This window comes from Xenopus laevis, chromosome 2S (genome assembly GCF_017654675.1).
Source record: "Xenopus laevis strain J_2021 chromosome 2S, Xenopus_laevis_v10.1, whole genome shotgun sequence".
NCBI classification, from domain to species: domain Eukaryota; kingdom Metazoa; phylum Chordata; class Amphibia; order Anura; family Pipidae; genus Xenopus; species Xenopus laevis.
Window position 1 is genome coordinate 163,149,303 of NC_054374.1, and position 14,346 is coordinate 163,163,648.

A 14,346-nucleotide genomic window follows, 5' to 3' on the forward strand; every position below is an offset into this window, starting at 1 on the left:
AAACTCCTTTACACTTGGCTGTGTTATACCCACCTCCGTATAGACCGGCTACTGTAGAGGGCTCACTGCGGAAATGGGAAGGATTAGGGTAGCCTTGTGGACCACAGAAAGAATCTAATACGTTCGGAGAGAAAAAAGCAATAGAAAGTGTTAGTAACAGCAAGGAAAGACAAAGTAGCATTATCCCAGAACTCATAGAACGCAAGGATAAAAAAAAAAAAAAAAAAAGAGGGTTAATTGTTTTTGTGTTTAGTATATTATTACTGATAGTAACTGACAGCAAAGGGTTATCGGATCTGGTGCAAAGGTACAAATGTTATTACATTACCCACCAATATCCTCTGAGTTTATTATGCCCTTCCTGTACTTATAGAGAAAGGCCTTAAAAATTAAAGGATAAGTAAACTTTTAAAATAAGTGAATGTAAAATTGGGGAAGCTGCTATTCTAAGCACTTTTGTGATTTAAATTCATTATTAATTTTTGAAGATATTAAAGTATACATTTTGTTTGTTACAACAGCGCCACCTGCTGGTCAGTTTCCCACCAGTCTGACCAGCAAGTAGTCAAGGAAGTTGTCAGGAGAAAGAAAGAGGCTGATGTTCTTCTGATTAGGAAAGATGTGAGAAAGGTTTCTAATTTTATTCCTAAGCAGAAGAACATCAGCCTCTTTCTTTCTCCTGACAACTTCCTTGACTACTTGCTGGTCAGACTGGTGGGAAACTGACCAGCAGGTGGCGCTGTTGTAACAAAATTCATTCATATTAACACTACATGTATCCCTTAATATCTTGGAATTAAAAATAAATAATGAATGTACATTGCAAAAGTTTTTAGAAAAGCAGCCTCATCAGTTTTACAATCACGTATTTTAAATGTTTACTTTAAATGGGGCTGAAATTAACAGGCATCTATAAACCCTTATCTGTTAAAGGGGTTGTTTGCTTTTAAATTAACTTAGTATGATGTAGATAGTGATAATTAGAGATAATTTACAATTTGCCTTCGTTTTTTATTATTTGTTTTTGAGTTCTTTAGCTTTTTATTCAGCAGCTCTCCTGTTTGCAATTTCAGCAATCTGGTTGCTAGGGTCCGAATTCCCCTAGCAACCATGCATTGATTTGAATAAGAAACTGGAATACGAATAGAAGAAGCCTGAATAGAAAGATGAGTAGTAAAAAGTAGCTATAGTAAGACATTAGTAGCCTTACAGAGCATTTGTCTTTAGTTGGGGTCAGTGGCATTTGAAACCTGGACAGAGAGTCAGAAGAGGAAGGCAAATAATTCAAAAACTATAAAAAAAAAAAAAAAAGACCAATTGAAAAGTTGCTGAGAATTAGCCAATTTATAACATACTAAAAGTTAACTTCAAGGTGAACCGCCCCTTTAAGGTCTCTACTCAAAATCCCAGTAACCTTAGTCGGGAAGGAAATCACTATGGAACACAAACAGCAATACCGTTAGAGCCGTGGATATAAAAGCCCACAGTACTTTACCAATAAATATTTCATGGCTAGGTGTCTTAGCAGTAAAACTGGCTGAATCAGTAGATACGACAGGTAGTTGAACACCCTCGCTAGCTTTACTGAGGAAAGGATTTAGACTTGGAATGGAATCATCAGCAGCTTCAGAGGTGAAAGGATCTGCGCACGCGACAGAAAGTGGAGAGGTTAGTCGTATAGTAGAAGACGTAGTAGTAGTAGAAGTAGTGGTAGTAGTAGCAGTAGTAGTAGTAGTAGCAGTAGTAGTAGTAGTAGTAGTAGAGACAAACATAACAGGCATGCACTGCTTGGGAAACAGAAAATGCAAAATGGTTGCCAAGGCCATTGATCCCAAAAAGAAGTGGTTATTGATGGGACTGGATAAACAAACAGGGGGCCTGAACAAGAAGTTCAGTAATGAAATTAGTAGGTAAAGTCCCAGTCCTAGTGACCGTACAGTTTATCACTAGTTACATGACAAACGTAATCTGAATTTAGATTGCATTACTTTCATGCTCACATTTCTCCCATGTTTTAATGATTATCATGCTGTCTGCAATCCTCTTCAGATTCTAGGGATGCACCAAATCCAGGATTCGGCCTTTTTCAGCAGGATCCGTATTTGGCCGAATCCTTCTGCCAGGCTGAACCGAATCCTAATTTGCATATGCTAATAAGGGGCAGGAGGGAAATCCCATGACTTTTTGTCACAAAACAAGGAAGTAAAATGTTTTCCCCATCCCACCACTAATTTGCATATGCAAAATACGATTCAGATTCAGTTCGGTATTCGGCCGAATCTTTTGCAAAGGATTCTGGGGTTCGGCCGAATCCAAAATAGTGGATTCAGTGCATCCCTACCAGATTCAGAATCAACCTTTACTGAACTAATCTACAAGATGTGCACTTCATATAATAAAGTTTCCTTGTACACACTGCAACACGATGGCTACTCAGTCTCTTGCTCGAGGCAATTATTTCAGTACATTGTGGGTTAATAATCCTGCCCTAGGGGAAAGGGTGAGAGGGAAAACTGCTGCTGCTTATGGTCACTTCCCCAGTGTAACACTGCACTCAGCGGATTTGATGAAGCATCTATTTTATTTTAATTCCAGAGTGAACTTCCAAAGGAAGAAGCTTGAACTGTGGATTTGATTTCTCAGTGATATACATTGTAATACAGATGTGTGTGACCTGTTATCCAGAATGCTCGGGACCTTGGGTTTTCTGGATAAGGGATCGTTATATAATTTGGATCTTCATACCTTAAGGGTTGGGGCAGACGGGCAGATTCGGGGAGATTTAGTCGCCTGGCAACTAATCGCCTCTTCTGGACAATCTCCCCGAACTGCCTTCCGTCTGCTTGAATGAAGAATCGCCTGCGTTAATGCACTCGGGGCGCTTCGATTTCTGAAGTCGCCCGAAAGTTCCTCATGAGGCAATTTTTATCGTAGCCAGGCAGTTCGGGAAGATTAGTAACCCCAAAGAAGAGGAGATTTGTTGCCGGGCAACTAATCTCCCCGAATCCGAGTGTCTGCCCTTTACTGAAAAACAGTACAAAAATAAATAATGGAAAGTAATTGAAAAAAGTCTTTAATTCTGGGGAACAATCTGAAAACAACTGAACTGAAAAAAGTGTTTGGAAGGCGAACAACCCCTTTAAGTCTACTAGAAAATCATGTAAACGTGAAATAAACCCAATAGGTTTTGGTTTTGCTTCCAATAAGGATTAATTATAGCTTAGTTGGGATCAAGTACAAGCTATGGTTTATTATCACACAGAAAAAGGATAATGGATTATTTTGTTAAACTGTAGTCCAGCGCTTTCTGGATAATGGGTTTCCTGATAACAAATCCCAAACCTGTACAAAGAAAGGTTCCTATAATATAGTCTGTGAGTGATGATGTGTACATGCTGTGTGTGTGTGTTCAAACCTATACAATACATATATGACCACATTACCAGCTATACAGTGGCTTGTGATGCCCAGCAGACAAATATGATGTGCAGTTCCCCAATAAAAGGGTAAAACAAACAAGCTCACCAAGTCTGCAGCAGTAAAATGGCAGCACATACGTTTCTAAGGGCTGGGCATGCGTCCAAATGAAAACCTTTAGAGAGGTGCATGATGGGCAGCTGCATTTGGGTGAGAATAAGGAAAAGGGAGACTGTTTTCTAAGTGAAAGAGGGAGATCTTTTCTTACCTGCCCAGGAACCTGCTACCTGCGGATGAACAGATGGCTGGAAGGTTGGCTGCATGTCTAGCAGGTCATTGGAGAGCTTGGTACTACTGAGGAAAGAAAAGACAAGCACTGCTTTATCTGCTCTACAGACACGTCCCATTATACCCGGCCCGTATACTCAACCAGCACAAAACACAACAAACATCTGGAGCATATTTGCTTTATACCAATAACTGTAAACTAAAAGTCTCCATTCAGGCCTTAGTTCAATTCATGATAGAATTTCTCTCTTTTTTTTTTTAAGTGCTCTAAAACATTAACTTTTCTAGAAATGTCAAAAATGAGTTTTTGAATGGCAGACTAAGCAAAAAGTACAGGTAGGGGGTCTGTTATCTGGAAACCGGTTATCCAGAAAGCTCCTAACTATGTAAAGTCTCCCATAGACTTGCATTTTAATCAATTCAAATTTTTTTAAATAATTCCCTTTTTCTGTGTAATAATAAAACAGTCGCCTTGTACTTGATCCCAACTAAGATATAATTAATCCTTATTGGAACAAAACCAGCCTATTGGGTTTATTTAATGTTTATATGATTTTCTAGTAGACTTAGGGGGCAGATTTACTAAGGGTCGAAGTTAATTCGAAGTGAATATTCAAATTCAAAAACTTCGAATTTCGAAGTAATTTTTGGGTACTTCGACCATCGAATAGGCCAAATTCGACTTTCGATTCGAAGTGAAAATGCTTCGACTATTCGACCATTCGATAATCTGTAAGTACTGTCTCTTTAAAAAATGTCGACTTCGCCACATTAAACCTGTCAAATTGCTATGTTAGCCTATGGGGACCTCCTAGAACCTATAGCCAGTATTTGGCTAAGTTTTGAGAAGTCAAGGGATTTTTTAGTAAAATCGTACGATCGTAGTACGATCTTAAAAATCCTCCGACTTCGAATGTCGGACTATCCTATTCCATGGTCGAATTTCGAAGTTTTTTTCACTTTGAAATTCGACCCTTGATAAATCTGCCCCTTAATGTATGAAGATACAAATTACAGAAAGATCTGTTATCCGGAAAGCCCCAGGTCCCGAGCATTCTGAATAATAGGTCCCATACCCGTACTTGATCCCAACTAAGATATAATTAATCCTTATTGGTGGCAAAACCAGCCTATTGGGTTTATTTAATGTTTACATGATTTTCTGGTAGAATTAAGGTATGAAGATCCAAATTACAGAAAGATCAGTTATCTGGAAAACCCCAGGTCCCGATAACAGCATCTGGATAACAGGTCCCATACTGTTTATCAATTTTTTGAAATTTGTGTGTGATTATTGGTCCTTTAAAAAATACTCATTGAAATGAAGTAGGCCGAAATCCAAATCTGATTCCAAATTCGACTGAAAAGAATTGAAAATAAAATACCTGTTTAAAGAAGAAGGGGTGGCAAACATATCAATAGCTGCTGTGGTATTTATACTGCCGGCTGTAGAGGAGACCGGGGAGGAGGCCGTCGTGGAGGTGCCGTTAGGTTTCTTTGAAAGCTCTTTGAGACGTCGTTCCTGGGAACACAAAAAAGGAAACGTGAAAACAAATCTTCCATTGCTACAGTCAGCAGCACGGCTGAACTTCACACTGTACTCCAGATAATACAATACAAAAATTGGGGCTTAAAAAAAAAAATACTGATCCTGAAAGGCAAAATGCAATAGAGCCAAAGGGGCACATGCCAAGGCACATAGTCTTACCTTTAAAGTTTTTAAACGTGTCTGTTCTTCCTCCAGTGCAGCTTGCTTTTCCCTTTCATCCACCCTGGTGAGCGACAGGCTTGTGGTTGCAAGTGATGACACTGCATTTGAAAGAGTTGTTGCCCTGTATTAAATATATGTGAACAAAATTACCCCATGATGGCGGTGAACTCTACGGTTACACAATGGCAGTTACACTTTACACAGACACAATGAATTCATGGCTATTTAAACAGCAGCAAATACTACTAGGAAAGAATGGTCTTGTTTGTAGTTAAACATCACTATTTCTTAAAAAGGCTAGTATTTAAATTGACTATCACAGTGGCACAGATTCTATCTGATCCCCATTGTAAGCAGCAGTCCTGTCCTGCTTTATGGCTGAGATTCTAGCTATCTGTATAACAGAACATTCTGTCCCAGTGGCTGCACAGATCCTATCTGATCCCCATTGTAAGCAGCAGTCCTGTCCTGCTTTATGGCAGCTGAGATTCTAGCTATCTGTATAACAGAACATTCTGTCCCAGTGGCTGCACAGATCCTATCTGATCCCCATTGTAAGCAGCAGTCCTGTCCTGCTTTATGGCAGCTGAGATTCTAGCAATCTGTATAACAGAACATTCTGTCCCAGTCTCTGCACAGATCCTATCTGATCCCCATTGTAAGCAGCAGTCCTGTCCTGCTTTATGGCAGCTGAGATTCTAGCTATCTGTATAACAGAGCATTCTGTCCCAGTGGCTGCACAGATCCTATCTGATCCCCATTGTAAGCAGCAGTCCTGTCCTGCTTTATGGCAGCTGAGATTCTAGCTATCTGTATAACAGAGCATTCTGTCCCAGTGGCTGCACAGATCCTATCTGATCCCCATTGTAAGCAGCAGTCCTGTCCTGCTTTATGGCAGCTGAGATTCTAGCTATCTGTATAACAGAACATTCTGTCCCAGTGGCTGCACAGATCCTATCTGATCCCCATTGTAAGCAGCAGTCCTGTCCTGCTTTATGGCAGCGGAGATTCTAGCTATCTGTATAACAGAGCATTCTGTCCCAGTGGCTGCACAGATATTATCTGATCCCCATTGTAAGCAGCAGTCCTGTCCTGCTTTATGGCAGCTGAGATTCTAGCTATCTGTATAACAGAACATTCTGTCCCAGTGGCTGCACAGATCCTATCTGATCCCCATTGTTAGCAGCAGTCCTGTCCTGCTTTATGGCAGCTGAGATTCTAGCTATCTGTATAACAGAGCATTCTGTCCCAGTGGCTGCACAGATCCTATCTGATCCCCATTGTAAGCAGCAGTCCTGTCCTGCTTTATGGCAGCTGAGATTCTAGCTATCTGTATAACAGAGCATTCTGTCCCAGTGGCTGCACAGATCCTATCTGATCCCCATTGTAAGCAGCAGTCCTGTCCTGCTTTATGGCAGCTGAGATTCTAGCTATCTGTATAACATAACATTCTGTCCCAGTGGCTGCACAGATCCTATCTGATCCCCATTGTAAGCAGCAGTCCTGTCCTGCTTTATGGCAGCGGAGATTCTAGCTATCTGTATAACAGAGCATTCTGTCCCAGTGGCTGCACAGATATTATCTGATCCCCATTGTAAGCAGCAGTCCTGTCCTGCTTTATGGCAGCTGAGATTCTAGCTATCTGTATAACAGAACATTCTGTCCCAGTGGCTGCACAGATCCTATCTGATCCCCATTGTAAGCAGCAGTCCTGTCCTGCTTTATGGCAGCTGAGATTCTAGCTATCTGTATAACAGAACATTCTGTCCCAGTGGCTGCACAGATCCTATCTGATCCCCATTGTAAGCAGCAGTCCTGTCCTGCTTTATGGCAGCTGAGATTCTAGCTATCTGTATAACAGAACATTCTGTCCCAGTGGCTGCACAGATCCTATCTGATCCCCATTGTAAGCAGCAGTCCTGTCCTGCTTTATGGCAGCGGAGATTCTAGCTATCTGTATAACAGAGCATTCTGTCCCAGTGGCTGCACAGATATTATCTGATCCCCATTGTAAGCAGCAGTCCTGTCCTGCTTTATGGCAGCTGAGATTCTAGCTATCTGTATAACAGAACATTCTGTCCCAGTGGCTGCACAGATCCTATCTGATCCCCATTGTAAGCAGCAGTCCTCTCCTGCTTTATGGCAGCTGAGATTCTAGCTATCTGTATAACAGAACATTCTGTCCCAGTGGCTGCACAGATCCTATCTGATCCCCATTGTAAGCAGCAGTCCTGTCCTGCTTTATGGCAGCTGAGATTCTAGCTATCTGTATAACAGAACATTCTGTCCCAGTGCCTGCACAGATCCTATCTGATCCCCAATCAGGAAGGACGTGCGTGTGAGGAGCTCCTGAGTTACAGAGCTTACCCCAGGCCCAGCAAGGGTCTGGGGGTGCAGTTTACACTTTTTTTTGGACTTTCTTATTAACCTACAACTTGGAAATGGAGAGAAGGATGTCATCTCGTGTTAAAAGTGGAACAAAGACTTTAGGTGTTGGGGAAAAAAGTCCCAAAAGAAACCATAAAGAAAGTCTTTTGCAAAAGCAAGAAAACTTCATGTGAAGTGGTGTGTAATGAAGCAAACAGTGAAGAAATGATGGAAGTAACACAGTCAGCAGAAGTGTCTGATCAAAAAGCCAATATGGAGGATTTGCCTGGTGCAAGCTCCCCCTGTGAAATGCCCATGGAGAAAGCAGTGGATTCCAGCAGCCCCCAAAGTGTGTCAGAAGTGAGCAGATGTGGTGCAAGTACCCTTTTGGAGTGTTCCCTCAGTAACGCAGAGGTGGGCGACAGTGAAGTATCTGAGGCCCAGGCAGAAGGAGGGAGCTCCGGTGCTAGTGCTGAGGAAAAGGACAAGATGGCGTCCGCAAGCAGCAGCAGTGAGGCTTCAGGTGAGACTCTGAGAACTGCAGCTCCAGCACATTGTCACACCAACAACACTGAGACAAACACTGTGGAGGAAGTGACTAGCAGGGAGGCAAGCGTGAAGGATAGTCCTGCTAAACATATGGCAAGGCTTGAGGCGTTGTGTGGCCAGCTTGCTGTGGCAGTGGCAGAGGGGGCGCTGGATGGCACAGAGGAGACCAGGACTGGGGCACGGGTGAGTGGAGCACTGGCTAATGACTCTTCTAATGTGACTAGTAGTGGACACACTGTTAATACCTCACACATCATTGAATCACTCAGAGCTATGGAACTGTTAAGTAATAGGAGAAATACTTTGGAAAAAACCATTGAGAGGGAACTTTCAAATGTTAAATCTGCTAAGGGACATTTCAGAGCTCAAGGCATCAGGAAACTGGCAGAAATGAATAAAGAACTGGAGGAGGTGGTGGAAAATATGGAGGCTTTGTTATTAGTGATTAAACCATGGGAGGAGGTGTATAAAAACAAGGAACGGTTTAAACAAATGTCCAGTGGAGGGAAAAAGACCTTTGAATCCTCTTATTTGGATTTTGTGCTGAATGAAGGTGGGGGGGAATCAGATGATAATGGTGCAAATAATTTGTCTGAAACAAACGAAAAGGAAAGGAATGAAAATGTTTTGTTTAACAACAAGGAATGTGCAGTCTCTGAAGGGAATGTAAATGAGGTGGAGGGGGAGGGGGAGACACAAGCTGCTGAGAATGAAGCAACTAGTGCTTTACCTGAGGAAAAAACACAACAATTTGCTCAAAATGGAGTTGATCCTGAACAAGGTAAACAGGATAGTAGGTCTTTCTGGGAGAAAAGGAAATTTTTTGAATTTCCCTCAGGAAAATCATGGGGGGATTTGGCAGAGGAGGAAGAGGAATTGAGAAGGATTGGTGAAGAGAAAAAAAGGGATGAAGGGAACAAAAAGGAGGTAAAAAAGAGAGTCAAGGAAAGGTCAATTAAAAAGAATGTGGTACCCCCCAGCAGTGGTTTGGGCAAAAGAAAGAAAGATTCTGTATTAGAATCTGAGGGTCCATCAAATGTGGAAAAAGGAATTGTGGAGGAGCAAGGGAAGAAAAGGAAAGGAAGGATAGATAGTGAGGAAGAGTGGGAGTCCATTGATGAGGAGGATCTCCTGGTGGAGGGGGAGTCGTTGGGTGGCATGGGGAAACCCCAGTATAAAAGACATGCCGAACACAATCCTGTGCGAACAACTAACTCTCCAAGATGCCTGAACAAATAATTAAATTTAGTACTATAAATGTGTGTAGTATTAAAAATGTTAAAAAAAGACGGGAAGTGTTTAGTAACTTGGAGAAAGAAGAAAATGACATTTATTTTTTGCAAGAAACAAGACTAACAAATAAGATAGAGATTTTTAATGCAAAAAGGGACTGGCAGTTGGGTCCATCAATTTGGTCCATAGCAGAGGAAACAGCAGGGGGGGTGGGAATTCTTTTTAAGGGATTCTCAGACATTAAGGTAAAGAGATTTTTAGAGCTTAAAGTGGGTAGATGTATTTTACTAGATGTAAATATAAAAGGAGAAAGTTACAGACTTATAAATATTTATGCCCCTCATGCAGTGATAGAAAGAAAAGATCTGTTAGAAGAAATAAAACAATACTTGTGTGTTTCTTGCCAAGTCATTTGGGCTGGTGATTTTAACCAGACCTTAAATCCAGGAGATAGAACTGGGAGATATAACAAATATGAAGGTGCTTTCTTGTTAGGTATAATTAAGCAGGCGGGTTATATTGATGTGGCTACTTGGGGAGGGAGGAAAGCAACACATACATACTTTTGCTCCAATAGAAGTAGTCGTATTGATATGATATTTGTAAAGGAAGGGGAGGTCTTCTCTGATGTGAAGTAATCATCAGTAGATTTCTCAGATCATTTAATGTTATCCTTTACAGTGGGAACATCAGATCTTCCCAAGAGAGGCAAAGGACTGTGGAGGCTGGGAATTGGGTCTCTTAAAGAAGCAGCAGAGGATGGCTCTTTTAAGGTGTTTTTTGAAGCCTTGTGGTCAAAATTCTTTTTCTTTGATTCTGTGGTACACTGGTGGGAGGAAGCAAAAAAAGAAATCCGAACTTTCTTCACAAAACTATCTGTTAAACGGGAGGGTTTAAGATCAAAAACATACCAGTCTCTGAGGAAGAAGTTGGAAACCTTAATTTCGGCCGGGGTGGTGGGGGAAAAAATTGCCCGGTTGAAATATCTGATTAGGCAGCATCAGTACAGTCGCAAGGACTCTATGATTCTGGAGAGAGATTTTGGGGCAAAAAACTCCCCTGATCCTTTTCAGAATTGTAGAGAGACCTTTAAGAAAAAGCAGGTGACTGGCCTTATTGACTCCGAGGGAGTTATACAAAAATCCAGGGAGGGTATCCTCGGGGTTGTAAGGTCGTACTATGCTGATCTGTTCAGAAGTAAAACTTTGGAGAGGGAAAGGACTGAAAACTTTTTAAAGGCGACCCCAGGACCTGATACAGTAAATTTGGACGTTTCCCCATTGACAGCAAATATTGAGGAGGAAGAGGTGGCGGGTGCGATTGATAAAATGCACAACAAAAAAGCTCCAGGGCCTGATGGGCTAACAGCAGAGTTTTATAAGACCTTTAAATCGCTGTTAGTCCCAGTGTTAGTTAAGATCTTTAATGAATGTTTGGAGGGGGGTATGCCTGAGTCAATGAGGTGTTCTTCTTTAATTTTGCTGTCAAAGGGGAAGGATGATGAGAAGGTTGAGAACTGGAGGCCGATTGCCCTTCTCAATTCTGACAGAAAGATTCTGGCGAGGATTCTTTTTTCACGTTTGATTTTGTTTTCTGGCACTTTATTATCGTCCTGTCAGTTCTGCACGGTGAAGGGGCGGAGCATCTTTGGGGCCCTCCTTACTTTAAGGGAAGCCTTGGAGTCATGCAAAGCTCATGGTTGGGGCAAATACCTGTTGTCTTTGGATCAAACGAAAGCTTTTGATAAGGTTAACCATGACTATCTATGGGCTGTTTTGTCTAAATACGGCATCCCAGGCAAATTCATTAGTTGGTTAAGGATTTTGTATGAAGGGGCAAAAAGCTTCCCACTGATTAATGGCTGGCAAGGTGAAACCTTTGATGTTGGGGCCGGGGTGCGGCAGGGCTGCCCTCTGAGTCCTCTTCTCTATGTATTTGCTCTGGATCCCTTCCCGAGGATGCTGGAGGAGAAGGGCATGGAGGGGGTCTGTGTGCCCGGCGGGCAGCCACTCAGGTTTGTAGCCTACGCGGATGATGTGTCAGTGGTCATTTCTAAGCAGGCGGAGGTTGAGGTGATCACCGATTGCATCAGAAGCTACTCAAGGGCCTCTGGATCCTCAGTTAATCATGAAAAGTCGGAAGCTTTTTGGACTCTAGGAGGGGAACCGGATTTCCAGGCCGGAAATTTCCCAGTGGCCCCAGAGCAGGTTAAAATCTTGGGAGTAAAATTTGGAAGGGATGATAATAGCAGATTAAATTGGGAAGAGAAAGTGGATGCTGGTTTGGCAAAAGTTCAGCGTTGGAGATCTTGGAAGCTGACCTATAGAGAAAGGGTTAATCTGATCAAGACCTTTTTGATCCCATTGTTTCTTTTTGTTGCTTATGTGTTTCCCTTGCCAGAATCTCTCTATGCTCGGGTTTACAGTTTGTTTTTCCAGATGCTCTGGGGGAGTAGGCTAAACCCGGTAAAAAGAGGGGTAACATTCCTACAGAAGAAAGAGAGAGGTCTAGGGATGGTCTGTCCAATTGCCTTCTTTGGCACCATTTTTCTTAAATTCAATTTTGGGAATCTGGGTCAAAGGACGTGTTCTCTGTGGGAAAACTGTGTCAGATCCTGGGTTTCGCCTTTTATCAGAGACTGGGTGGAGGGCGGTAGAGTGAAGGGGGTCCGGATCAGGGGGGGAGGTTTTCCGCAACATATTGCGTTAGGTTTAAAATTGTTGAAAAAGTGGGGTTTAGGTTTCAATGATATTGAAAACTTATCAAGAAAACAGTTGTATGAACAAGTGCTAAGCTCCTTTTTTGTTGTCTCTTTGAGTCCAAAAGATTGCCCTGTAAAAGTCATGGGGGAATGCATTAAGTTTTTGAATGGAAAAAGACTCCCAGAAAAAATGTTTGATAACGCATGGTTGGCCCTACAGGGGAAGTTATTTGTAAGGGGAAATTTAAGTTATCTAAGTGCAGTAAATAGTTTATGCCCCTGGGACTGTGGAAAAGAAGAAACAGTAGATCACTTTTTATTAGAATGTTCAGTCTCAAAAGCCCTTTATGATCAAGTTTTAACAACTTTGGGAATCAATAATTTCTGTAGAAACACTTACGGGGAAAGAGCCTATGGAATTGTAATTAATAACCATCCTCTGGATAAAGAGACCCTCTTTGTTATTTTCTCAGTTGTTCGATATTTCTTATGGATGAGGAGATGTGGTAAAACTTTTGGGAGAGAAGAAGGATCTATAGATTTGACAACCAAAAAGATTTTGAAAGAATTATACCTGATAAAATTGAAAGAAATAAATATCAATAAAGAAAACAATAAATTGTGGAGGGGGATAGATTTTTCTTGGGAAAAAACTATGGATTTTTGAATATGTATCTGTTGTATGTTTTGATTTGTTTGTTATGACATTTTGATTTTGTTTATTGTTATTGTTCATATTTTTTAATAAAAATCCCTATCTGATCCCCATTGTAAGCAGCAGTCCTGTCCTGCTTTATGGCAGCTGAGATTCTAGCTATCTGTATAACAGAACATTCTGTCCCAGTGGCTGCACAGATCCTATCTGATCCCCATTGTAAGCAGCAGTCCTGTCCTGCTTTATGGCAGCGGAGATTCTAGCTATCTGTATAACAGAGCATTCTGTCCCAGTGGCTGCACAGATATTATCTGATCCCCATTGTAAGCAGCAGTCCTGTCCGGCTTTATGGCAGCTGAGATTCTAGCTATCTGTATAACAGAACATTCTGTCCCAGTGGCTGCACAGATCCTATCTGATCCCCATTGTAAGCAGCAGTCCTGTCCTGCTTTATGGCAGCTGAGATTTTAGCTATCTGTATAACAGAACATTCTGTCCCAGTGGCTGCACAGATCTTATCTGATCCCCATTGTAAGCAGCAGTCCTGTCCTGCTTTATGGCAGCTGAGATTCTAGCTATCTGTATAACAGAACATTCTGTCCCAGTGGCTGCACAGATCCTATCTGATCCCCATTGTAAGCAGCAGTCCTGTCCTGCTTTATTCTATTTATATTAATAATATTATATCATATCACACATAGAAATACTATGTAAGAAAAAAGGAGAAGAGGCTCTGGCTGATTAAAGCTTACAATTAAAATGAGCAGTGGTAATTGTAGTTGAATGTAATGTAAAGGTGAAACTTCAGTCAATGGGAGGTGTCAGTCCAGCAGAGAATACTCCCAAGGTGCGGTTAGCCTAAAGCAGAGACATTAACCACTGGAATCCTTTAAAACAGCTGTAAATTCCTGGAGTAAATCTGTAATCAGTCATGCCAGGTAAAAGTACCTCCTACCCTGAAATAAAACCATTAGCCAAGAACACTGCCCAGCATTCCTCTGTTTGCAAATAATCAGCCATGGAAGAGCTCCAGAAACTAAAATCAATTAGAATTCATGCATATTTCATAGAATTCTTTGTCTGAGAAAATCACCACCCCCTAATGAATAAGCTTTCCTTGGCAAAAATTACAGAGTGTGTTTGAAGCCAAGCGAGAAGGAGATACGTGGCTTCCTATCAATATCCCTTATGTAACATCCATCTCGGATTGATGGATTTTTTTTCTGCTGCAGATGAATATTTTATCAGGGAATATAGGGAAGAAGCGAAGTTTTGAATGGATACTGTAAAGAAGACATGGGCAGATACGGCCTATTCCTGCAGTAGATTCTAATGTGAAAGGCTTTAAAGGAGAAGGAAAGCTACTGAAGCAGTTTATTGCCAATAGATTAGCCACAATAGTACAAGCTATAACACTATATTTAT

The 14,346-nt window shown here is 41.5% G+C and overlaps 1 protein-coding gene across 12 annotated transcripts in view; it reads right to left on the reverse strand.

Annotated features, from left to right (window-relative positions):
• picalm.S (phosphatidylinositol binding clathrin assembly protein S homeolog) overlaps nt 1-14,346 on the reverse strand; it is a 110,748-nt gene that overhangs the window by 34,696 nt on the left and 61,706 nt on the right. For 4 of the 12 annotated variants that reach the window (XM_041584609.1, XM_041584611.1, XM_018250388.2 and 1 more), the window contains exons 10-14: nt 5,414-5,537; nt 5,091-5,227; nt 3,686-3,771; nt 1,496-1,642; nt 34-114 (exon numbers count right to left, since the gene is read on the reverse strand). In XM_041584609.1, the coding sequence (XP_041440543.1) occupies nt 34-114; nt 1,496-1,642; nt 3,686-3,771; nt 5,091-5,227; nt 5,414-5,537 (575 nt within the window). The remainder of the gene's footprint in view (nt 1-33; nt 115-1,495; nt 1,643-3,685; nt 3,772-5,090; nt 5,228-5,413; nt 5,538-14,346) is intronic. The other 8 variants (XM_041584612.1, XM_018250391.2, XM_041584615.1 and 5 more) reach the window with 5 other exon arrangements.